Source organism: Carassius carassius, chromosome 7, assembly GCF_963082965.1.
Source record: "Carassius carassius chromosome 7, fCarCar2.1, whole genome shotgun sequence".
Lineage (NCBI taxonomy): Eukaryota > Metazoa > Chordata > Actinopteri > Cypriniformes > Cyprinidae > Carassius > Carassius carassius.
In genome coordinates this window covers 14,252,856-14,280,369 of record NC_081761.1, presented here as the reverse complement: position 1 = coordinate 14,280,369, position 27,514 = coordinate 14,252,856, and the positions used below count along the sequence as shown (strand labels likewise).

Here is a 27,514-nt window from a genome sequence, read left to right as displayed (position 1 = left end):
CTTTCTCTCACTCTCTGTCCCTGTTTGTTGGTATTCATGTCCATGCACACACAGCCGCACAGAGGCTTTTCAGCTGTTCCAAATGTAGCTGTGGGACATTTCAGTGAAGAAGACTATCAGCTAGTGTCTTGGCAGTCATGACAGAGTCTGGAGTTGCTGCTTTTCTGCTCATTTGACTTTCTGACTGCATGAAAGAGAATATACTGTTTATTTTTGCAAACAACGACTGATAGTTCAACTTTCTTTAGTTGCTCTAAAGTTGTGACCAGTTATCATAAGTTATAATCATTCTTTGTTGAGTCTGATAACCACAGTAATTCTAAGAAATTAAATTATTTTGTGAAGTACACATGGACAATGCATATCTGTGGAAATTCTGTATAGAGCGCAATATATATATATATATAAAATTAGAAAGAGAAAAAGGAAACAAAAACAACCCCCCCCCCCTTCTCTCTCCCACTTCGCCTGCTGTCCTATCTAAATAATAGACATAAAACGCCAAAAATAAATCTTTAATAAAAAAATAAATAAAGAGCGGTTATATACATGTGCTATGATGTTCAACATCTAACTAATCTTATGAAATTATGATCAACCAATGCATTCATCATCTTAATAAATAAATAAATAAACCAGAAAAAAATGCATGATAAAACATGGAAAAGGAATTCTGTGACCATAAAAATAACGCAAGTTGAAATCTGTTAATTTAACCTAAAATCTGAGTTTTAATAAGCCCTCAGAAGAAAACAGTCCAAAGTTAGAAGCATACACAACTGATCATATTTGCAGTTACTGATAGTATTGTGTCTGTATTGTGAAAAATGCTGTAGGCTTCTTTCACAGAGGAAAGGAGTGACATAAAGTACTTTGACTTGGCTTGACGTGATTTTCCTGTAAAGAGCTAGATTAGCAGTAGAGCTGGAGCGCAGCGGGAGGCGCAGGTCAGACACACACTCAGCTCATCCTGAGCTCTTCACAACGGAGGGATGTTTTCTAGAAGCCATCAAAAGGAAACGGGGAATAAACCCATCACCTGGAATATATTTTTTCATTACTGATTTGTTTTCCTTTTATGTTTTTCGTTTTTTCTAATTTGTAGTTTTGATGTCGAGGACTAGGGAGCATTTCAAACAAACCTACTTTTACCTTATTTTATCTTTCCTCCACTTTTCGTTCCCTCCCGTTATATATCAAAAGCACCCCGTGTAAGGACTGATGGACATGTGGTGGAAAGTGGGGCTCGTGCTGGTGATGTGCTCGGGTCTCACGAGCAGCGAAGCCCGAGAGGAGCACTGGGATTCGTCTCCGCGCAGCATGGTGCTCAGAGTGCCGGTCGAAACGTTGGACTTTGGCTTCGTGCCGTCTGTGGTGTACGAAACGCATGCATATTACGAACCGGGTCCCATCGGCGTTCTTTTCCACATGGTCCACGCGTTTCTGTACGTGGTTCAACCCAATCCTTTCCCGAAAGGTGAGATGCACACTGGCTTTGAGAACGCGCAAAAGTTTTCCACATTCTTGCCCGTGTGTTTGAGGGTCGGTTTCACATGGCAAACGTCCACATATTCTTATAGAAGTGTGATGTAGACTTTAGATAGATGTTTATTTTAGGTGCATGCTTTAATATCAGATAAAGGACATATGGCACATTATGGCAAGCCGTTGTAACATTAATATTTCTTAAACCTACCTATCTTTGGTAACACATTATTACACTTAACGGTCTCATCACTTTATTTTAAGGTGTCCTTGTTACAGTGTAATTATATATGTAAGTACTGAGTAATATTTATTAACTACATGTACTTACTATATGGTTAGGATTGGGATTAGAGTTTGGCTTAGGGCAGTGTTTCTCAATTACAGTCCTCGCGCCCAACTGCTCTGCACATTTTGTACGTTTCTCTTATTGCTTCAGACGTTTGTTCTATTCGAACATAAGTGCCCTGTGAAGTGGACTTCATAGGATATTCCGTCATGAATCCAGTTCGAAGCGAACGTATATGTTCCATTCAAAGTGCATTGAAGTGTGCGAGACGTGAATTTAAATTGTATTGATTTACAGAGGTATATGATGTCACACTTGTCCGTGTGTAGACGGACGTTGTGCAACGCAAATCCGTGAATGAATGTTCCGAAGTTAAGTAAACTTCAACAGATTTCCCCTGCTCAGGGAGTAGGGAGCAGTAAACACTGTGTAAGGACCATGTCAATCGGAACACAGTTCATGCACGGAGTTCACTTCTAACGAGCTGATTATCTGAATCAGGTTTGTTAACAAAGAGAGACATACAATATGTGCAGAGCAGTGGGGCGCGAGGATTGGAATTGAGTACCACTGGCTTAGGGTTACTTGCATGTAATGATGTGTAATTAATTATTATAATAGTACATGTAACATGTGTAACAAGAACACCTTAGAAAAAATTGTTACTGTAACATTTTAAGGTGTCCCTGTTACAAAGGAAACACACAAGTAAGTATTGAGTAATACGTATAACAACATGTTTTACTATACACCAAAAATATCTGAAATAATCATTGGTCAGAAATAGCTTGTAAATTTCAAAATTATTTAAGAAGAAACACAAGTAACACACTGGATTAAATGTTACGTTTTGAAATAGAAAGAATAAAACATTTTTTTTTTTGTAAAACATACTCCAGTAATCTTTGTTTTATTTGCAACTTTAATAAATTAGTAAATAAATGTGTTTGCTTGTAAATGTGCATAATTTACTGTTATTACTAAGACATTTAACACTTTAACAAGGACATTGTATATTACCTCTGTAAACTGTGGCCAGTTTAATAAAATAACTAGCAATCTGAGTCGGTAAGCATGTTTAAATTTAACTTGTTATTCATTATATACTAGGCCCACTTATTGCAGAAGTGACTCAATATGTATTCAGTTACCATGATAAAAATAACATTGTTCCTGGTAACAAATGGGTAATAATGACTAGTATTAACTTACTTGTAATTTTTAATGGATATTAGTGAATTTGTAGATAAGTAGTTGATATGAGACACCAGTATACATCTCATTTGTTACCTTCAAGAAACTGTAAATGTGTAACTAATTGAACAGATGTTCACTACTGGAATAAATAGTATCTATAAAACACTCTAAATGCTGGGTTAAATATAACCCAGCACTGGGTTAAAAAAGGACAAGCCTAGCTATTGGGTTGTTTTGACCCAGTGGTTGGGTTAAACATTTAACCAGCGCGCTGGGTCAAAACAACCCAATAGCTGGGTTTGTCCTTTATTAACCCATGGGTAATATTTAACCCAGCAATTTTTAGAGTGTAAATATAGAGATAGGCACTACTACTCAAGTATTTAGAAGTAACACCAATGATCAGTGAAAATGATGATCATGCTTGACATTACTATTCAATTCAAAATTCACTATCAATTTTTCAGAAACATGTCAAAAATAGTTTTTTGTTTTGTTTGTTTGTTTTTGTTTTATATAATTTTGTGATTTGGTTATACTGCACATCACACATACACAATGTAGCACTTTCTTCTTGAATGGACCAAAATGCAATGGTTAGAGGCAGATTTGTTCAACCAGTCATAGTTAAGATAATTACAGTCATTTGCAGGAAGAGCAGAGAAGTGTGCAGTGAGAAAACATGATGCCATGATTTGTAATTTCTCCTCTAACATAAAAAGTAATACTAGTTAGAATTAAGGAATAAATATAAATGTGGCTTGCCATAAATAAATGAATTGAAATGATGTGATATGTGGTAATATTATGTGCACTCAAAAATCCACTAGTTTCATTCATCATTTGTTTTCTGAACCTGCAGAAAATTATGAATATGTTGGAATCGAAATGATTACTAGACACTGGATAAGACTGCACTGGTTTTGTTAAAGTACTGTTTGTACTAACAGTTAAGTTCATTAATGTACAGATTTCCAGGTATAATTCAAAAAGTGATGTTTGGTTTATTCAATAAGGTAATGAGGAGTGCGTAGAGACCGGAATTATGTGCCAAATACTGTTGCCTATTATAACTGTTACATTACACAAAAAGGAAATTTCTAAAATAAACCTACCCTAAGAAACATCCACTGTAGACAAAAAAATGTGACAACTAACCCTGGTCTATTTAAGGTCAGGCTGTTGGCAGGTGGATTTCTTTGTGAGGTCAGCATGTTGAGCATAGAGTTGCGCTTGTGTATGTCTGTGTGTGAGTGTTTTTAGAGTAGAATAGGATTGCATGGTTAAGTCCCTGCTGCCTAACCAATTAGCCGATCTGCTCTATGAGTCACCTGCCCAATCAGGTAAGCTGATAATCGGAGTGCCATATGCTTCAAAGGTACATGCAATGTAATGCTCCTAACAAAACATACGACCAAAACAAAACAACAATTTTGAAATTTTTCTGACCTTAACCAAACAATTTTATTGAAAAGTATCGCAATATAAGAAATGGGATACCAGTTTTAATCTGTAAATATATGGGTGAGTATTTGGAGACAGACACACATCAAACACAAGCCACAAACAGATATTATTCCATCTGCAATCTCTTTAGTGACGCCAAATCATTCTTTGCAGATTTTTAACTCCTGATCTTATAGAAAGGTACTTCTGATGTGGAGATGAGGCTGGATTACTGGATTAAACAGCAATAACATACACATGGTTCAGGTTAAAGACCTATATAAAGCTATATTTCTCTATTCCGTCTGTCTGCAACTCTTTTTCCAGATTAGTCACAGCTCACAGGTTTGAACACAGTTGGAGCATGTTGTCTGTAAAGCAATAGATGGATTTATGCATGACAGACATAAAACAGTTCATTATCACGACATTCATTCTATCTAAGGTCTGGACTTTAATCCGGGGACTCCCTTCGTCTCAGCCCAGATAAAGCTTAATATCACTGATCACTGGATTAAAAAAAAGAAAACCTGCACTGTAATTGAAGGACAGGAAGATCAACACACAGATATGACCCAGTTATGCTGGCACTGTCTGTGTGTGAAGTGCTGTTTCTTTTGTTTAGACAATGTTTCTTTATTCGTTAACATGTTATGTAATATTATACTATACTGCTTTCGAAGACTTTATCTGTTCAGTGTGGCTTGTTGGTTCTGTGAGAAAGAAGGGAAGGAAGTGAGAGTGTGTGAATAGGGGGCTAAGAGAGGAATGGGGTTTGGTAGAAGAAGGGGAAAAAAGGGGGAAAGAAAGCATTAAGGAAGAGGGACCACTTAACAGCAAGACCAGTGTAAGAGGATTAACCATATGCCATTATAACCAGTGATACCCTTTCCTGTTCTTGTTCCCTCTCTCTTTCTCTTACACAAATGCAACATTTAAGATAAAGAGTTGCCATATCTCACACACATATATTGCATTTAAATTTTTTAAAATAAAAATGGGTAATTTTCAGGGTAACACTGGGTATGCTATAATACTGTAACATCACTTTTTTATTTTGCTGCTAAGAAAACATTCGTTATTATTATTAATATTGAAAACAATTGCCTTGCTTGTCTCAAACCATGAGACATTTTAAAGACTTTTTAATAAACATAAAGTTCAACAGTATTTATTTGAAATTGAACATTATATAACATTTGTAACATTATAAATGTATTTACACTTCACCTTTGATTAATTTAATGCATCTTTGCTGAATAAAAGTATTAATTTAAATAGCACTGATTCTTGAGAAGTGGGACAAAACAGGGTGCAAAGTTAAATAAAAAAATTCTGGTACTCAGACAAAATCTTACATGCAACCTCCCAACTTTTCTCGTTTTCATCAAAATGTGCTTTTTACCTTGCCATTATTTATTTTGAAATCAAGATGTTTTAACATTTCAAAACACATTCTCGTGTTGGCAGACAGATTACGTTTTCAATGTGACCAACAATCCCTCAACAAATATAAAATATCATAATCAAATACTATCAAAATATTCATATGACGGAGCTGACAGACCTGACAAATCTGACGGTGGTGACGAAAACCTGAATTTGTAGTCATTTTATACTACATGGAATCAATCAACTACTGTAGTAAAATAAATACAACCAACAGTGAGTATTTATTCAAGTACTTTGATATATCATTGGAACACAAATGATCTCTCATCTCAGATCAGTATGTCTGCTTGTGCATCTAACAAGGTAACTTAACAAATGAAACAATTAGTTGTTACCTCTATCCATTTACATTCACCGGGATCTAAATATTCCGATTTAAACATCATAACAAATGACCCCAAAATGATCAGAACACATATAACCAAAATACAAACGGTATTACGTATGGACATGTTTCATCCAGTGTTTTGTGTTCCCTCAGCCTTGTGTTCCCTGAACTGTATGTTCCCTCAACCCCGAACTCTGAAAACTATCTATCCACAAAAGCAATATGCTGTATATTAAGTCATTATATACAAAATTCAACACTATTTTATATTTAATACAATTAAAAATGATTTGAAAACCACAAAAATATGATGACTTCACGTTGAATGTTAACTCTGTTTTTGGCCTGTCACCAGCATCAGACAGAAATTCTGATGGTATTGACATCTGACGGTGTTGACAAATAAAGCATTTTTTGATAATGTTAATGAAAATATTATATAGTTTTGACTGGGTGGATCTGTGACCTGTAGTAAAGAAGTGCTGATATTCTTAGTGTTGTACAGTCTTGTAGGCAGTCTTGGTCATATTTGTTATATTTTGGATCATGTTGTGTTGATCTCCTTGCAAGGTGTCATGGCAGAAAGAAAAAGCCCCTGCTAAATTTAGTACAACTGTAAAGAAGCTTATCCATTTATGTAAAGGTGTTTTAGGGTTAAGTGTATGTTTATGTTCAGGTGTGAGCATTACAGTTCTCAGTTCACTTCTGCAGTCAAAACTTTTCATGGGAAAACAGGCTATTTAATTTAAATGGTTTGATAAAAAATACCACAAAATGTCTTAAAAACATAAAAATGCATTCTGGAAAGGTTTGTTTCAGAGAGTTCAATTTAATTTTGTGTGAGTTTTCCACTATACTGCCATCTTTAACACACTTAGAGGTGAGGTGTATAAGTGTATTAAGGCTATGTTTAGTTCAGATGAGGTAAAACGTGATGGGTAAGACTGCCACAGGGTGTTAAGGTAAGTATCTTGTAGCTTTTAAAAGTATCTTGTAGTTTTCACATAGAAATGTAGGCATTAGCACCGTTAACATAGTGCTTAACAGACAGCTGCAGAGCTTTCTGCAGGTTTATGATTAACATGAATCTAATCTGTTGTTTAGCATAACGGTGCATTACACACTATTGGTAACTGTTGTTTGAATCTAAGAGCATGCGTGAACTGTTGTAGTGCCTTCATTCAAACAGTGATGGTCATCGTATAGCCTAAACTAATCTCAACAGATTATTTAAACAACGAATTTGTGAGCTAATCTGATGCATTTTCTGTTACAGATCTTATTGTTAAAATGGTCCAGCAGAACATGGGAGGAATCAAAGGGAATGATTACAAAAAGGTGTGTGTGTGTTTGGGTTTGCTTAGTATTTTTGTGCCACACTGCATATTATATACGTATACGTATGCATTTTATATAACAGTTTAAAATCAAATGCTTAAGGTTTTTTTTTTCTTCTCTTTTTCTTCGGCATGCACACTAATGATGTCTCTTCAACCCTACGCCAATGCAGCCAGAGAATGTTGTATTATTACTACAGGTACTGTTAAATGGGTTTTTATCTCACTTATTCCTTGAATTTACATCTCCCAATATTATAGAATAGGGAGATATAAATCCAGAAATACAGGAAAAAAATTAATTGTGAAAAAATAGGCACTTTAATAAACTTACCTTTTTTATTTTTCATCTTCTATAGTTAATCTGATATTTATAACTAAATATATTATGTGTAAGCTGTATCTGACCCATATATAAATTCCATGCTAAAACATTTGGAGCTAATGAAGCTTTGCTATCTTCATTTGGGGGCTTGTCTCAGCAGATATCAGTATATACTGTAAGATTACTTGTGATTAACTGCTCTCCTCCTTTCCAGGCTATCTACTATGAGCTCGGCTTCATAGTCCTGACAGTACTGGGGGTGATATTTGTGCTGTTCGTGCCGATAGTGGGCCTGTGTTTCTGTGTGTGCCGCTGCTGTGAGAACTGTGGGGGTGAGATGCATCAGAGACAGAAGAAGAATGGCGACTGCCTACGAGGCTTTTACATGGCCACACTCATCACTACCTCTGTCTTCCTCGCGTGAGTCTTCCTCATCTACAAAGAGTGTTTGTGACCATTTATAACAGGTTTATACATTCCACACGCTTGTGAAAGTCAACTGTTATACATGAAAGACAGGAGAAAGTTGCTAATTATAAATTTGTTCCAAATTGGCAGATATGAAGTATTGAGATTATTGGCACCATCCAATAATCTGTGCTAGTGTGTCAATTGGACAGTCTTGTTAGTGGATATAAATATAGTAAAAAAAAGAACTTATTTAAATCCATCAATTTATTGTGCATCTGATATGCTATAAATAAATATTATGCATGATTGGTCATGCATTTTAATAGTTTGCCATGACTTTTTGCATACTTTGTTGCAGAAAAGTACACATATTTCTGAATTCAAATCCATGCTCAAAACACACCTATTTTCTGAATGTTATAGTTCTTAGTTTTTTTTTTTTCTGCTGGTTGCTGCCCCATCTACCAATTCTCACTACTGTACTTGCACTCTCAATTGCCTACTGTTGTTCTGTCTGCTGTCTTTGTCAACTGCCTTTATTGTTGTTTGTTTATTGTAAAGTGTCCTTGAGCTCTGGAAAGGCGCTATAAAAATAAAAAATGAACTTATTATTATATTTCATGTGACATTTACAGCTCAGATGTTTGGTTCAAGGGAAGATGGCAGATTTGAAAAGAAACGCTATCTGACAGCCTTCTCCAGTTATTATATAGAGACAGTAGTGCAAGATACTGTTAGATTATATCACTTAATATTATAACATTCATAAAAATGTTCAATATTATATAATCTACTGTATGTATATCAATCATTTTAATACATTATTTATAAACTATCAATTTGCAAACCCGATTCCAAAAAAGTTGGGACACTGTACAAATTGTGAATAAAAACAAAATGCAATGATTTGGAAGTTTCAAATTTCAATATTTTATTCAGAATACAACATAGAGGACATATCAAATGTTTAAACTGAGGAAATGTATCATTTTAAGGGAAAAATATGTTGATTTTAAATTTCATGGCATCAACACATTTAAAAAAAGTTGGGTCAAGGGCATGTTTACCACTTTGTGGCATCCCCTCTTCTTTTTATTACAGTCTGCAAACGCCTGGGGACTGAGGAGACAAGTTGCTCAAGTTTAGGAATAGGAATGTTGTCCCATTCTTGTCCAATACAGGCTTCTAGTTGCTCAACTGTCTAAGATCTGGACTTCAGGCTGACGATTTCAGTACCCGGATCCTTCTTCTACGCAGCTATGATGTTGTAATAGCTGCGTAGAAGGGGAAGTCGTGGCCTAATGGTTAGAGAGTCAGACTCCCAATCGAAAGGTTGTGAGTTCGAGTCCCGGGCCGGCAGGAATTGTGGGTGGGGGGAGTGCATGTACAGTTCTCTCTCCACCTTCAATACCACGACTTAGGTGCCCTTGAGCAAGGCATCGAACCCCCAACTGCTCCCCGGTCGCCGCAGCATAAATGGCTGCCCACTGCTCCGGGTGTGTGCTCACAGTGTGTGTGTGTGTTCACTGCTCTGTGTGTGTGCATTTCGGATGGGTTAAATGCAGAGCACAAATTCTGAGTATGGGTCACCATACTTGGCTGAATGTCACTTCACTTCACTTCACTTCACTTAATTGATGCAGTATGTGGTCTGGCATCATCATGTTAGAAAATACAAGGTCTTCCCTGAAAGAGACGACATCTGGATGGGAGCATATGTTGTTCTAGAACTTGGAGTTCTCCAAGTTTTCCACTTTGCCACAGTCCATTTTAAATGAGCCTTGGCCGAGAGAAAATGCCTGCGCTTCTGGATCATGTTTAGATATGGCTTCTTTTTTGACCTAGAGTTTTAGCCAGCAACGGCGAATAACACGGTGGATTGTGTTCACGACAATGTTTTCTGGAAGTATTCCTGAAATTATTCATTTATTTATATGTTTACATTACATTTATAATTACTTTTAGTATCTTAGCAGATGCTTTTATCCAAAGCTACTTACAGATGAGGACAATAGAAGCAATCAGAACCAACAAAAGAGCAATGATATGTAAATACTGTGCAAGTCTCAGTTAGTCCAACACAGTACATGTAGCAAGGATTTTTTCAAATAAAATAAGTAAAAAGAAGATAGAATAGAAAAATAATACAGAACGCTAGTGATAGAGGGCCATTTTTTTATCAATAAAAATAAAACAATTCAAAATATATACAATGTAAATAAAATAGAGAGTGCTAGTGTTAAAGGGTCAAGATAGAAGAGATGTGTTTTTAGCCTTTTCTTGAAGATTGCTAAGGACTCAAACTGCTGTAACTTATATAACATTATATTGTAGGCTATATAATTAATAAAATATATGATATATAATTGGTCAGACTGGAAATCCGCCATGCAGCCAAACACTTGTTTGTTTACTCTAGAACATATGTATGCATTAGCTAGACAAGCCAGAAAAATCTGAAGGCACATTGATATCATTGTTGTCAGATATTATTCCTGATTTGAAATGTTTTTTATTTTTATTATTATAATTATTTATATTAGATTTCTGAACGGGTATTATTGAAATACTTTTTGAAAGACACATACTATCTAAACATATAAGAGTATATAATCAAAGCAATCATTGATCAAATACGGTATATTATACATGGTAAAGAATACTTAAAATATTTCCGAGAATTTTCATATTAGTAAATAATTGTGTCGCTGTGTGTGGGCCAGTTTGTGTGCAAATGTGAACAGTGATTCTAGTTAAAGTACATTAAACTTATTTAGGTCTAGAAATAGAATAGAGGTCACAGGTACACTGAAGCACCATCATCCTATCTCTGCTCTCTCTCTCTCTCTCTCTTTCCTTTATGTGATAAACACAGGCTGTGCTGCTCCACACTAATCGAACCTTGTCAAGGCTAGTTACTGGATTTGTGGTTGTACAGGTGTGTTTTCTGTTTTCTGTCACATTTGAATAATTATTAATTGATAACTGATACTGAAATTTTAGGAGATAAGAGATAATGATTAGAATAAATAGGAGACATTTTGTGCACATAGTCAATTGGTTGTGTGCACCGTTGCTCTCGAGTGTAATGAACACACCTGCAGTGGTCTAGAATGACACACACACAGACACATTCACACATGTGACATTGATAGCCCTGAGTCCGTCCAGAGAGAAAGTCCCCTCTTTATTTTTGTACCCCATCCCCCCCTTTCTTTCTGCCTCTCTTTTTCTTTTCTGTTTTCTTTCTGTGACAGTGCTGACAGCAGTTGCTTGGGTTACAATGAGCATTTGTTAGGCATAGACTGTACTGTACTGTACTGTGTGTGTGTGTGTGTGTGTGTGTGTGTGTGTGTGTGTGTGTGTGTGTGTGTGTGTGTGTGTGTGTGTGTGTGTGTGTGTGTGTGTCTGTCTTGATGGACTTTCAATGACTTACTGAGAGGTTTGCAGTAATTGTGCAGGATGAGGCCTGGGAGCAGAGAACATGACTGTGCAAATCTCCTCTATTTCTTTCTTCACTTTTTTCTCTCTCTTTCTATGGCATCCTTTGTTGATTCACATTTCACCTTTATTAAATCTTGTTTTTTTTTTACTGAGAGAAAAAGAAGGAGAGAGAGAGACAGTGAAAGAGGAAACGGGAGAGTGGGGGAAGTTGGAGTTTGTCTGGCAATAATCTGTAATCAGATGCCACAATTTAATATGTATCTGCACCACTCAGTTAGTGTTATCTATAGTTGGTGGCTATGTGAGCACCTGATTCTAGTTTTGAGTTTGTGACATTTTATGATGCATATTTCTATGCATATTTTTGTATTATATAATTTAATAAATTTTATCAATAAAAGGTTTAAGGTTTATCAATGTTTGGTTTAAATGTTTTTGAAAGACACAGATAATTTTTCTGATGATTCTTTGAAGAATAGTTCAATATATATACAGTATATATATATATTTGTTACAATGCAAATGTCTTTGTCATTTTTATCAATTTAATGCATCCTTGCTGGATAAAATAATTAATCTATTTAAAAAAATTAAAGGAACAATTTTTGGACACTGAACTTTTTTAACAGTAGTAAATGTAAATATTTTATCATTACAAACATACATTTAATATACTTGCAAATATTCAAATGATTTCAATTGTTGTATGTTGTATATTCTTATATGATAATTAATGCATTCATTATATAATATTGATTAAGGAAATCTGGGAACAGTTCCTTCCTCTACTGCCTCTATTTGAAAAAAGGCTTTCAGTTAACATTTCCATTCATATCAATGCTGTTGTATGGCTAATAGTGCAGAACCTTATATCTGAAATCGTATGCTTGAAATCTGCCATCTTGGTTCCTGGTTTTGTTGAACCAGTCACCTGAGCTGTAAATGTCACAAGTCAAATATGTGTACTTTTTAGGTACAATGTAAAATGTCATATGCCAAGTTAATAGGATGTCCAATATCTCAGTATTCATGATTTAGTAGTTGAACAAATGCCCAACTTGGAATTGTACAATCAGTGGTTACTTTGCTTTGCATATGGGGGCTATCGAGCCAAAAGAGTTGGAGGATCTGTTCAAACGTAATGCTGATTGGAAAATAACTCTGTCAAAAAAAGAAATAAAAAAATAATGATTGGTGAGAAAGATGCTATTTGTGTCCAGATGGTGTAGTTTCTACCAGGGGCTAACAAGGAGCTAACTATACCCTGAACTTGACCCTTGAAACACTAAAACAGTCAGGTTCTTAGCAGGGAAACAGTACCACACTGTGGCCGTCTGATACTACTGCATGTCGCTGCCAGCAATATATAAAGAAGGCACATCTGAATTATGAATATATACTGTAAATTGAAATCACAAACTCCTTCCCTGTGAGTGTGTAGTGTTCACATTCAATGTAATTGGTGCACTGGCTTTATCGGTGTTAGATAAGATTGTCTAATTTACTGTTATCTTAACACAATGTCATAACAATACTTGTAGGCACATTATTTTAAACAATTTCTGTGTGTGTGTTGCTTTGTTTACAGAGTGGGAGTGACGGTCGCCTATGCAGCAAATCAGAACATCACAAATCAGATCAAGAGCACCAGGCGCTTCGTCAGCACCAACATAAGAGACCTGAAATCTTTTGCCAACTACACACCAGCGGTAAGTCATAAACAGGTTCAGACGGTAGAGTAAAAGTGGAAAAATGTGTAAACCAAGCTATTACACTGACCGTTATGGCTAGCTGAAAAGCTAATCACATTAGCTAAGATTTCAAATCTGCAGATTCTGTGGGTTTAGATTTTGTGTGGGCCTGATCATGACACACATGAACATATTTTCACACACTAAAGCTAAAACTGTTTGTCTTTGTTCTATTATTTGATAGCAAATAGACTACCTCTCTGCACAGTACACAACAGCCAAGAACAAAGTATTATCAGACTTAGACAGTAAGTATTCTGTCTTTCTTCCTTTGTTACAGTTTGCATCACTGTGAACATTCACTAACATTCAAAAGTTTGGGGTCTGTAGGAGTTTTGAAAACTTTTTGAAATGCAGTGAAACCGTAATATTGTGAAATTTGATCACACTTCACTTAACTGTTTAAATATATTTTAACATTTATTTTTTGCATTGATTCCAAAGATTAATCTTCAGCAGCCATTATTCCAGTCATTTTAATATGTCGATTTGATGCTCAAGAAACATTTCTTATTATCATTGTTGAGAGTTGTGTATCATTATCAATGTTGCTGCCTAGTATTTTTATTTTTGTGGAAACTGTGGTACATTTTTTCAGGATCCTTTGACAAGAAAGTTCAAAAGAACAGCTTTTATTTGAAATATAAGTCTTATGTAACATTGTCAATATCTTCAGTGTCACTTTTGATTTAATTGTATGTTGACAATTCAATGCATTCTTTGAATAATAATAAAAATAATATTAATTAAAAAATCTTACTGACCACAAACTTTTGAGTATCATTGTACTTGATGGAGCTGTGTTCACTAATTTGTTAATTCGTTATCATTGGGCTTTATCAGATATTGGCACTCTGCTGGGAGGACAGATTCATAATCAGCTGGAGAGAGAAGTGGTGCCTGCTTTAGACAATGCTCTTCGCATGACAACAGGTGCAAAACCAATCAAATACACACAATTCACCAAATTGGTCTTACTTGTGAACATGTGGCATTTCAGTGCAATTCTGAATAACCTGAATAAAAAAATAGTAGTTTAATTTCCCACTGAAAGATATAAAGTACAACGCGTAAAACCGTAACTGTTGGGTATACAATAGTCACAATTATCAGAAGTTATATTTGTGAGATTTATTGTCACGTTTTGAGGTATAAAGTCACCATAAAAATCATAAAATTGAGACAGGATTGGATTTCTTTTTATTTCAGCTTATTTAAGGAGCAATCTGAAGTGAATTACTTAAAATAGCTATTTATTTTCTTTGTTCTTATTCTTGAATGAGGTTTCATAGTTTAATCTAATAAAAGTTAAATCAAACTACACTACATGTGCATATTGTAGAAGTACTGTAAGTACTGCAAGAGAGCCCTGGACCAGAAGGTAGCAAATGACACAAAGAAACCAAATTTAAAGATATTTTAAGGACAAGAAAAAATAACATTACCTAAAAAGCAATCCAAAAAATACCTAATATAAATGATATAATAAAGAGAAATGACAAAAGCAAAATAAATAAATAGAATACATATTAAAATACTAATTGAACCCATGACCTTGATGTTGATACTACCATGCTCTACTGTTTGAGCTACAGGAACACCCCAAGACGCACATTCGCAGTAAAATTATTCCTGTTAATTTGTTTCTTTCTGTTTCTGTGTCTTGTGATTTTGGATAAAAGTTAAAGTGGAGGGTGCTATTAAAGGTAAAAGTCAGTGGTTTCACCCACGTGTTTGGTGAATGTAGAAATTGTGGTTGTTGTGCATCCCATTGTTGTTTTTAAGTATTGTTGTCTGAATAGAAAGAAAAACACACATTTGTATAGAAAATGGCATATATACATAAAATGTTCTGTGATCAGTTGTGTATTTGCAGTAGTGTAATCTCTCCAAATGGTTCATTTATGATTTGCATGTGTGAGCATGTGTTGTAATGAAGGTGTTCTGTGTGTGTGTGTGTGTGTGTGTGTGTGTACTGCAGCCATGCGGGAGACCAAAGAGGCATTAGAGAGTGTGACCACATCACTGGAGATCCTGCAGGAAGGGACAGGTAGACTCCAGAACTCTCTTCAGTCTGAACGTGCGTCTCTCTCTAACACACTCAACGACCGGGCCTGCTCTAATGGAGATGTGACCCACACCTGCAACACCATCCACGGAACACTCAGCCAGCTCGCTCTCAGCGCAAACTTTCATGGGGTAACACTCACACACACACACACACACACACACACCCCACATATATTGTACATATCATGTGTGTATCAGGGTATATAGGAAACTGTGAATTACTGTGAATTATTCATGCCAGGCTGGGGACAGAGGTGTTGTAATAATGTAAAATATGTGAAAAATAATGTGTTTTTCAAACAACCTAGTATCAGAGCCTGTTCTAGTACACCCCTAAAAAACAAAATCAAGACTTTGTAAAAGAGCATAATAGACCCCTTTAAAACTGGTCATTTTAGAGAGAAGGTCAGAATGAAGGTTAAAATATTTTTTTCCACATATTTATTATTATTTTTTTTTTACCATTATAAGTAAACCTTATGGAACATATTAAAATAATAAAATACATGTCATGACTCCTTTAAAGAAGCCATTTCATGTAATCAGAGGGAAGAAAAGTTTATTGCAATTTGGGTTCAATGACAAATTGAAATGCCAGTAAGCTTTAATTACTTTACAGTCATGACCAATGATTGGCTGATTTGCTAGACAGTTGCAGGTGGTAATGGAAAGGGCATTGTCATTCTAGAGAGCATTTGATTGGGCAAACATCTTTGTGGTTTAATTGTATCCTCTATGTGTCATCCAATAGTTGCCTGATGTTGAGGCACCTTTGGCCAATCTGGATGCTGTGCTTAAAACAGACCTCAGCAATATTGTACAGAAGGTCAGATGGGTCTATCTTTATCATGCACCATCTTTAAGTCTAGTGTAATGTACTTTGACAGTTTTTTCACCTCCTTTTCTTTTTGTTTATCTCTTTAGGGCTATTCTTCCTTTAATGACACACCAAGGTTGGTCCGCGAACAGACAAAAGCAATTGTGTTGGGTGAGGATATTCTCTTTATACATCTGTCTAGCTCTGTCCCAAAACCTGTTGTGCTGCCTACATAGTGAATATTGCCTATGATGCCTTAATGTAGGGCCTTCATAAACCCATTGCACCAGAGCATCTGTTGGTACTGTTATTAAGCCTACAGCTTTCTTTGTTTTTTTTATCCATGCTAACCTCATTTGTTCTCTGTAACTGTAAAAATGTATTATTATTCTGCTGTTGTTCTCATATCTGTCCATGTGCATGCGGGAACCCATCTGTCCCTTTTTAAAAATGAAGCTCTACCCAGTAAGTTTTCCTCAGCTGGGTACAACATTAATCCTCACAGAGTTTTAGTGCCAGATGGGAATATCCCTCCATGTTCACAAACACATATTCACTTTGTCTTTCTTTGTCCATTGAAGAAATGAAAGGGCTGCTCGATAAGTCTGGTGGAGAGATAATTGGCTTCACAAAGATGTTCCCGTTAGAACCAGCACTTGAGAACTTCACAAAGTTCCTGACGGAGAGCCAGAAGAACATTGAAGCGTACTATCCACAAATCGACCAGCTGGACTTCTACAGGTGCTCCTGTAAACTCTTTTTCTGGGATGTTATTGACAGGAGTGACAATTCTAAAAAATGCTAGAAAATTTTAGTTGTGATAAATAAATGTACATTAATGCTAATAGCATGTGCAGAACCAAACTGAACTGGACTGCATTTCCCAAAAGCATCGTAAGCCTAAGTTGATTGTAGGTCCATTGGTTTCCTTGGGTCTACAGTACGTTATACTCAAGCTTACGATTCTTTTGGGAAACGCTGCCCTGGTTATTAATGACATATTTAGAAGTGCAAAATATTTACACAATACCGGTCAAAATGTTTTTTTTTTAAATATGATATGCTATGATATCCAAGCAACATTTTTTTGATCAAAAACTTTGAAAATGTCTTTATACTGTTACTAATGGTAATATTGAAATATTCTAACATGCTTGAATGTTTATCTGGTGCTTAACAAACATTTCTTATTATAATCAATGTTGAAAATAATTGTGCTGCTTGCAGTTTATTTCAACTGCTTAGACAAAATCTTTACTTGTCACACAGTTTCTGAAACTTGATACTCAAACACCAGAACCACACACCAAATCTGCAAAACCATACGCTAATTCTCAGCGTTAGACACAGCCTTTTTAATTTCATAAAACACTTTTTGCAAAATACAACACTATTCTCTGTGTAACAAGATTTACTATTATGGCAAAGGTGTTTGCATATGTTTGTGCTATTTTGAATGCAGTGCTTCATTTTGCAAGAGTGAGGGATTTTGTGTGTGCAATTTTTGGATTTGTGTGTAAAGTTTTGAAAAAAAGAAACAAAGTTTTGAAAATGTGTGTTGAAAAGCTGAAAAAAAAAAATAATATTTTGGTGAAAACCATGATATATATTTTTTTGTTTTCAGGACAATATAAATATTTTGTAACAATATACATGTCTGTAATTTGATCAATTTAATACATCCTTGCTGATTAAATTGATTCATTTTTGTGAATGAAAAAAAATTCAATAAAATGACTGACAACTGACCAAATGCTGTGTACTTTACACTCTCACCTTCACTCAGTATGTCTTTATTTTTGTGTTTGTGTCTTTAGATGGATAGGGTGCGTGGTGATTTGCTGTATGGTTGTGTTGGTTCTGGCCTTTAACTTCCTGGGTCTGCTGTGTGGATCATGTGGCTATGATAAAAATGCTACACCCACAACACGTGGCTGTCTGTCCAACACCGGAGGAAACCTACTGATGGCGTGAGTTACTGTACAATGACAACACCAAAACAACATATACTGTATACAATAACACAATATTGACACAAAGTGCTTATAAAATATACATTTGATGATAGTTAGATACTCAATATTTTGTTTTCTATTGTTTTCTTCATGGTCAGGTCTGTTGGCTTCAGCTTCATCTTCTCCTGGATGCTCATGGGAATTGTTGTCACCACATTTGTTGTTGGGGGAAACATAGAGAAGCTTGTGTGTGAGCCGCTGGCAAACAGACAGATTTTTAAGGTACTGGTTTGCAACTCTTTAAGAAGAAACAACAATTTGATTTTCTGTTTAACAGTAGATAACAGCTTATATTTACAAAAACAAAACAAAAATACTATACATAAGTAAATCAGCTATCTTGAATTACTTCTTGCACACTCGAAGTACAGATGTAAGCATAAACTCTTGTGTATTTTTTTTTAGAAAGGAGAAGAGAAACAGACTAGTCTATTCTTAAACAACTCACAACACTAGAGTCCTTGTATTTATGTTAAACTGTGGTTAACCTTGGGTTGTGTGTATGTGTGTGTTTGTGTGTTTAAGCAAAAGTTTAAAAATGGGGGTTGGTAATTCATACGTATATCTGGGTTAGTTCAGAGCATAGATAGCAAAGCATTTACACAAAAACACTTCAGAGTCAGACTAGAAACATTTAGAAGATTCTACTTTTGGCTTATGTTATATACATGAACTACATGAACAAGTATTCAAGGAAAAAAAAAACAGTTCAAAATCCAGCTGCTACAGTGTGCTGTTCCCTCTCTCCACTATATATGTTGTCTTAAAAAGTCAAAAATGTGTTACCAAAATCTATCAAGCTATTACTCATACAGTTTGTACATTAATATTACATTACTATTTCTTTATTGGTGGTCCACAGAAAAGTCATACACGTTTGCAACAACACAAACGTTTAAATGGAATTCATGTAAATCATGATAAAATTACAATCTCCGATCTTTATGATTAGCATTTGGAAAATGTTCTTTTTGACACATAAATTTGTGTGTTGTTTTTTTAAATGCTGTTCAGATCATCGACACACCATATATGGTCCATCCTGCCAAAAAGAACTTCCTTCCTGGTATGCTATTTCAAGACCCAAACATCGACCTTACTATTGGCAGTATGTACAGGCAAGTGTGTGAGCAAAGATCAGTGCTAAAGATCAATTACAAGTAGCTAATCTTGAAGAGCTATTCTGTCATCAGTTACTTGCCCTCATGTCATTCCAAACCCTTAAGACTTTCTTCAAAATACAAATGAAGATACTATTTATAATGAAACCACTGAAAGTCCATTAAACTAAAATTTTGACACTTCACTAAGTTAATAATGACAATATGTGGTTTAATCCAAGTCTCCTGCTTTGGTTAACTTTCAGTGGAGGGACGGAATTGTCTTAGGTTTCATTAAAAATATCCTAATTTGTGTTATTAAGGTAAACCAAAGTTTCATCGTATGATTTTGGAACGACATGAATAAATAATTAATTAGACACAGAAGGTTGTTTACCCTGTGAGAAGATGTGTTCATTCTCTTTTTTACTTTTTTTTCCCCCCTGCTCATAGAGATTGTTATGAGAATAATGGTTTATATTCTGCACTACAACTGGAGACTAAGTTCAACTTCAACAAGTTTCTCAATGCCACAGTGGTGCGTGAGCAAGATTTAAGACCGACAAAATAATTTAATATACTTTTGTGTATATCTACATACTGAGCATGACGTCAATTCTTTAACAATGTGTTTTGTGATTTCTTAACAGTATAACCCAGAACTAACCAAGATATTTAACAGTGTGAATGTGGATCTCCGGGGGATGCTTCTTCTGGAACAGGAGGACAAAGATAACCTCATTGACTTTGCCAACACAGGCATTGGAGATATCGACTATCAGGCTTATCTAACTGAGGTAACCAACACACTCTCACAGACACTTGCACACACAAAAACACAAGGCATTTTAATGAGAATGATTTGTTTGACAGGTGAATAAAGGAGTGACAGTTGTGGATCTTTTGTCCTATGCAAATGAACTTGAAGTTCAAGCAGACCGACTGGTGAGTCAAATACAAATCACTTTCAGTTAGTAATAATTCCAGCCACTTCATGCATAATATTTGAAGATATTAGGTTAGGCATTATGTATCAAACTAAGTTACGTCAGTTAAAACCCAGACGCCAGTCTCTGGAAGATTTCCCCTCCAGTGTAGAGGGACACAAGCACTTCATTCATGAGGGGAAAACACACAACTACAGGATATATGGAGCTGCAATGTGTGTATGTGCTTATGGGAATATGACTGAGGGTCTTTTACAGCACTTGGCCATAAAATCTTGTCACGTCTGAGATGTGAGCTTGTTTGTTAATATTTCATTGAAATAAGTCAAATTCTACCTTTATTATTGTAAGTCTTTGGCTTTTAAAGTAGAAGGATGACCCAGACCCAGCCATTAAATCTTAAAATGTAAAAACCATTATCTATTATCTACACAGAGTGAATAAATTTAACATTTCAATATTTATTGAATGAAAATTATATCAATTTGCAGAAATTCACAGAAATTCAGCTGCAACAATTTTAGTAATTTAGTAATTAAAAAACAATATAATTGTATTTGTTTAGGGTTAATAAGTTTCTACCTCTAAAGTTAGCCTTAGATTATTTCATCTTGCAATTTATTCCCAAAATGTTTTAAATTTCCAACATGCGTTGCTGTTAAAGATGTTGTAAAAAAAATTCTGACTTTCAGAAAATAAAATACAAACATGACAGATCTTAATTCTCTTGTGATGCATGTATGTCCACTGCTGAATTTGTTATTGGACAAATTATGTAAACTCTAAAAAAAAATGCTGGGTTATTTCAACTAAACTTTATGTAAAAATTTAACCCAACGGTTGGGGTTAGTCCATATTTGACCCAAACCCAGCATTTTTTAGAGTGAGTGAAAGTAATTTTTCATGTGTTTTATGGAAGGACAACTCTTTTTCTTTCCCTCTTACCTTTTTCTCAGCCACGAGGGGCTCTTGAGAATGCGCTTAAGGGTCATGCCAGCAGTATTAGACAGATCCACAAAGAACAAGTGGTACCAATGGAGCAGGCTATGGTAAACACACACACACACACACACACACACACACATACTAAATAAAGGAATTCCATAGACTTCTGTTTAAAAACAAACAAATAAACAAACAAAAACCAGCTAGTTATAAATACTATAACCTAAACCTAACAAAAAACTTTACAATGTAAAAAAGTATTTACTTTATTTTTATACCATTTGTATATATGATGATGTCCCCTGAAGGAGGTTTAGTAAGATGTAGCTCATTTCTGGGTACAAATTTGTCTCCAAAATATAGTCAAGTGCTGTAGGTACAAAAAGAAACACACGCAAAATGGCATATATATATATATATATATATATATATGGTTTACGGGGATTCTCCATAGGCATAATTGTTTTTATACTGAACTAATCATATTTACTATCCCTTATTCTTTATTCTTTTTTTTTTAATGGAACCAAAGAAATTTGTGAAAGCACGGGTAAGCCAACAGTTGGTACTATGATGTGATGATCCAAAAAATGAATGTTCTTAAAATGTGTTTTAGTAATTGTGGACCACTTTAGTAGTTCAGATGTGTTGTGTAAATGTTTGTGTTTGCACGTTTGTTTCAGCGTCCTCTTTTTGGCTCATTGTGTTTGTTCTGTGTGATTTGTTTTCAGCAACTGTTATTCAGTGACTTAAGATATGGGTTCAAAAGAGCAAACTTGAAAATATTTAAAAGAAATAGAATTAAAGAAACCAGTGACTCTTTGAGGGCTGACCAGATTGTAAGTGATTTATACAGTATTTTATATTTATTTAGATAAAATGTATATGTTTTTTTTTCCTTATAGGGCACTCTAAGTCAAAGCATTAAGCTGCTTCAGAAAACATCCAGAGAATTACCTGTAAGTACAGTAAATACACAAATATTTATGTAAAACATTCTATATAATAAATTGTACTGTTTTTTTTGTATATTTGTATAATGCAATGACATTTACACATTGTTACAAAAGTATAAATTATTTAAAATGGATGTATAAATGATGTGATATTCCTCATGGTTTTTCCTCTAGATTAAAGTGACAAATGTCTTCAATGCTATCGAGACAGTAGAGTACCTCATTGCTAACAATGCTTCACATGTGGTCAAAAAGGTACAAATACATATTACATTATTTCATTTATTAGTTTTTTACAAAAATACTGGGGAAGATTTTATATATATATTTAATAGGTCAGTTATAAATGCTCTGTATGTATGTTTTTTAACAGTTTGTTGTTGTTAATATGTCGCAGGAGACTGATAAATTCATTAAGAACATTGTGGGATATTTTTCACAATATACGGAGTGGGTCAAGCACTCTGTGAGTATGCTAATAGAAGATAAAGTCTAAAAGAGCAGCACTTTGTCATATAACACTTCAACTTAATCAGTTAAACTAATGTCTGTCTCTGTATGTGCAGCTGGGAACAGAGGTCGCCCAGTGCAAGCCCATCAGCAACATCATAGACTCGCTAGAGATTGTAGCCTGCAGCTTCATTGTTGACTCAGTGGTAAGAGATACAAAACCACTTTCACACATATAACACATAGAAGAACGCACACTCACGAAACATACTGCATATAACCTTGAACATGCACTGAACAAGCAAGAATGTTTCTAAACAGACACACACACACAAACAGAACAAGATTGGAAGTGTTCACATTTAGTGATCACAGTGCACATGCTTGTGTGAAATGAAATCATGAACTTACAGAATATACTAATAGGCAAACAAACACTCACTTTTCACACAATAATATTTCATACAATATGTGTGTTCATACAGTATATGCCTATATAATTTTTAAGAAAAATATTTATATGAGCTGTTTATTGTGTGTTTTAGAACACATTCTGGTTTGGTCTGGGAGGATGCTGTTTGTTACTTATTCCCAGCATCATCATTTCGGTAAAACTCGCCAAATTCTACCGCAGGATGGACACTGAAGACGTCTATGATGAGTGAGTGCGCACATACTTGCTGAATTTAGAATGAATCACCACAAGATTGCACTACCTGTCATATGCGCAGTGAAATACGGCAGCTTTTCTAAAAGACATCACATTCAGAACTGCAACTACACTGAAAATCTTTTCACTTTAGGGATTCAAGGAGGACTTTCATTCCACATGTTCGAAACAACATTGTTTTCCTTCTTTTAAGAATCATCTTAAGTCTCTCAGAACCTCAAGTTCCACTCTTATTTTCCACATTCTCCTGTTGTTCACATTCTGATAATAAACCACTTCTACTTCTACATCTTTTCATCTGCATCTTTAATTTTTTAACTTACCATTGCACATTAAATTTAATGTTTAAATACTTACACCCCCCCCCCCCTCCTGAAATCTTGTCACTCTATTTACTGTAAATCCTACATCTCATGCACATTTTATAAGCAACTAATCTAGGGATGTAATGATTTCCGGTATGACGATAAATCATGATAAAATTCCCCACGGTTAGTATTAGCTTTCATCTTTTAATTATCATTAGAACCGTATTAGATTACCGTGATTTGAACAACTCGCAATAAATAAATACTATCCAGCATTAAGTACAGTTTACAGTAACCGTCTCACTTGCTCACAGCATGCAGAGTAGTTTCGTTTTGAATGAAAACAGGGCGGAAAAAGCCAGGAGGTTTTAAAAGAGTGCTAAGGGAATGATACAAATGAATATATGAATGAATTAATTATATGAATCTACCTCTGAAGGTTCTGACTGTTTTCAGAAACGATTGGATAGCATTTTGTTTTCATTTTTCTCCATGTAATACCTAAAGGAAGTGTTCTTAATCAAAATACTGCTTTGTCCACGGAGGCTTAATTCATTTTTTTCCATAAGCGCCTCCTGAGGTCAGAAAGTGGATTTACAGAGACTAATATTTACATTCAGTCTGTGTGCAGTTTCTGTCTGGCCAAAAAAACTGACCAAATCTGCATGCACTGCTGTAAATCTTGACCAGTTGATGAAAAACAAGATTATGTGGGTTCTACTTATTTAAACAATTCAGATAAGTTATCTAAAATTATATATGTAGCAGATAAAATACATATAATCATTTATTAATCAATTATAATTTTTTACATATCTTTTCTTTATTTAAAGGCAGAAATGTGAGGTTTACCTTTTTATTAAACTTTTTCAAAGCTTTATTTGAACATTTACATTAGATATTTCACATGCTTTAATATACTGTTGTCGTTCAAGTTAATCACAAAACAATAACATTACAAATGATGTAAACAAATGTTTTTATTTTAACAGTACCGTGATAATACCGGTAAAGTGATAATTTTGGTCACTATAATCGTGATATGAAATTTTTATACCATTACATCCCTAATGTTTTCATTCACTGTTTTATTTACAGTAGTATGGATGTTGTTGTATGTGGTTATCATAATGAGTCTTTATATGGCATAAACAACCCCGTGATGAGCAGGTAAAGTTTATTCCGCCTCTTCATATCTGCATGATAAAATCAGTATTAGCTGAAGTCAAATGTGTGCATGTGCATCTATATGTATAGTATGCATGTGATATCAACATGAGCTGACTTTGGACACCAAAAATATGATAATAAGATTCTTTTATTAATAAATACAATATATATTTTACTAGGTTTAAAAATTAATAGATATCTGCCTTTCATACTGTAAATTATAATATTCTATTTCCTGAATGCACTTTAGCATGTTTAGCATGTTTTTTTTTTTTACATTTTTATTTATTTAGTTTTAAACAGACAAAATAGCATAGGTCTGTTGAATTTATTGGTCAAAGTATGAAAATAGTTGCATGAATTTCTAAATTGGTGGACTTGTTTTAATAGCCAAAATTAATAGATCTGTTTCGATAATTCAAATGCACGCCATAGTGACTAATGTAATAGCATGATATTTTTTTCCCAGCATCCATCTCTATCCATCCACCGCATGACAGTTTTCAGTTCTTTTTGGGAGCTTACTGAAAGATATGTATAGTTTAGATCTGTTCAAATTACACTGCCATTCCAAACTTTCAAAACTAAAACAGTTGTCACAGTTAAACTGGATTTTTTTCAGCTATCCATCCTATGACACAATGAGGTGGTATCCTCGGGCCTCAGCCCCCCCAAGACAGCCTGACTGGTGACACAAATTCACACACGCAAACACACTTTCACACTGGGTATGCAACCGTATATGCTTCCTACAGGTACAAAACCTTTCAACAGTTCACCTGTTCTCTCTGTCTTTGCATTGATATGTCCATACATCTCCTCTGAAAACACATTCATTCATGTCAGTGTTCATCTTGTTTTCAAATTTCTGCTTTATGTGTCAACTTCTCAACTTGGAATTTTTCTCACTTTGTAGTCATTCATGGTCAACCACCATTACTGTGTTACAGTACATGTGTTGTCCTTCTTTCCATCTTTCTACTTTTCTCTGTCACACATCAGGAATTCACCATCTTTCTATGTTCTACACAGTCCCGTGTTTGTTCCTCATAATTACTTTCAGTTAATGTTTCACTGAAATCATACGTGTTGTCATTGATCTTTCGCATATTCTTCCGCTAACATGTAACACTGCATGACTTTCCATGACTGCTTGATCATTGACTTATTTCCATCTTTGTAGAAGTTAAGTTGTTGGAAATATTGTCATTTCTGTGAGATTTCAGTAAAAAATGTTTCATTTTTTTCTTCTACAGTGGTACTGAGAACTGGAGCTAGAGAGTTTAGCAGGTAAGACAATAACATTCTGTCATATATTATGATACCTCAAGCTTTTAAGATTTCAATGTATTTTTTCAGTCAAAATTGATTGGTTGATTTACTGATTGGTGTTTTGTTTTTAGTCAGGGATTGTCATTCTGAGGACGACAACCGAAGATGGGAAAAAAGGGAATATAATCAGTGAAAATTGAATTAATAAGTTTATTCTAGTTTCTAACAACAATACATGCTCAGACCTTAACTGAAGAATTTCAAGCATATTCTACATACAGTTTATCATACATGGTTAACAGCAATGTGTTCTTTTTATACACTTTTAACACGTTTTTGAAAGCTTTGTATGTATTTTGTTGATATCTGTTTTATGAAATGTCCTTTAGACAATTGTGGGTACATCTAGATTTTTATCATTTGATATAAGAAAGGTCTGTAATGTGAGTCTGTGCACTGCGATATTGTCTTGTCGGTTATTGATCATGAAACCATAAATTGGTGTTTCTGAACCAAACATCTCAAGTCTGAAGGTCAAAGCAGTTTTGAAGTATTTACAGTAGAAAGTGAAGTGCTTCGTTTATCAATTTATCTTTTTATAGTTCTTCGGTGAAATGTTACTTTTTTTGTATATTTTATTGTTCAATGAATGAATCAAGTATTAGTAAGAGGAAATTTGATAACTATGTTGGATGCACTGGAAAAGGCTCAATGTCTTGAAAGACAAATTAAGCCAATGTCCTAAAAGACTGATTGATCCTATGTTTAAAATATCAGTACTTTTGGTACAAGACAATAATTACATCACTAAAAACAAATGACTATTATAGATCAATTAATTTTTTATGTTTCTTGTTCTTGTCCTTCTGTTTTATTCTTTTGAGTGTCTTATGTATTTGATTTTCTTTTTATGTCTACTTCAATACAAACTGAAAATAGATTCATATGTTCAGTTTGTATTGTACTGTAATTTCTTAAAATGCAGGAATCAGTAGTACAGAATACAGTGGGCATACATTTCCACAGAGTCCTCTATTGTAAAAACCAAAGGTTTTTCTCATATACCAAATAAAGGTTTGTGAATGAAATTTAAACTAAATTCTTAATCTCTTACCGATACCCATAAATCCAAACATCTCTCTCATGGCCTACTGTGTGCCACTGTATGCACATGTTCTTTGTAAGTTGTAGGCCTACTGATCGCCACAGTCTTGTTGTCACCGATGTTATGAAACTCAAAGGCACTTGTACCAAGTGTTTTGGATTTTTACAATGTTAATCCCATTAGAACTTGGAGGCTGTGTTACAATAAAAACAATCAACTCAAAA

The 27,514-nt window shown here is 34.6% G+C and overlaps 1 protein-coding gene across 8 annotated transcripts; it reads left to right on the top strand.

Annotated features, from left to right (window-relative positions):
* Nucleotides 1-927: 927 nt before the first annotated feature.
* On the top strand, nt 928-27,514 carry LOC132143595 (prominin-1-A-like). 8 transcript variants are annotated; one of them, XM_059553955.1, is made up of 29 exons: nt 928-1,477; nt 7,474-7,535; nt 7,708-7,734; nt 8,074-8,279; nt 13,303-13,423; nt 13,650-13,713; nt 14,309-14,398; nt 15,148-15,171; nt 15,447-15,664; nt 16,287-16,361; nt 16,460-16,523; nt 16,934-17,093; nt 18,170-18,322; nt 18,466-18,589; nt 19,382-19,485; nt 19,921-20,005; nt 20,118-20,264; nt 20,341-20,412; nt 21,371-21,463; nt 21,892-21,909; nt 22,265-22,318; nt 22,490-22,570; nt 22,713-22,781; nt 22,882-22,971; nt 23,311-23,426; nt 24,842-24,913; nt 25,536-25,668; nt 26,170-26,203; nt 26,317-27,514. In XM_059553955.1, exons 1-27 carry the CDS (start codon nt 1,222-1,224, stop codon nt 25,603-25,605), a joined length of 2,715 nt encoding a protein of 904 aa, XP_059409938.1. In that variant the 5' UTR covers nt 928-1,221; the 3' UTR covers nt 25,606-25,668; nt 26,170-26,203; nt 26,317-27,514. The 8 variants fall into 8 exon arrangements, with proteins under 8 accessions (XP_059409938.1, XP_059409941.1, XP_059409940.1 ...); XM_059553958.1 differs by lacking the exon at nt 15,148-15,171; XM_059553957.1 differs by lacking the exon at nt 21,892-21,909.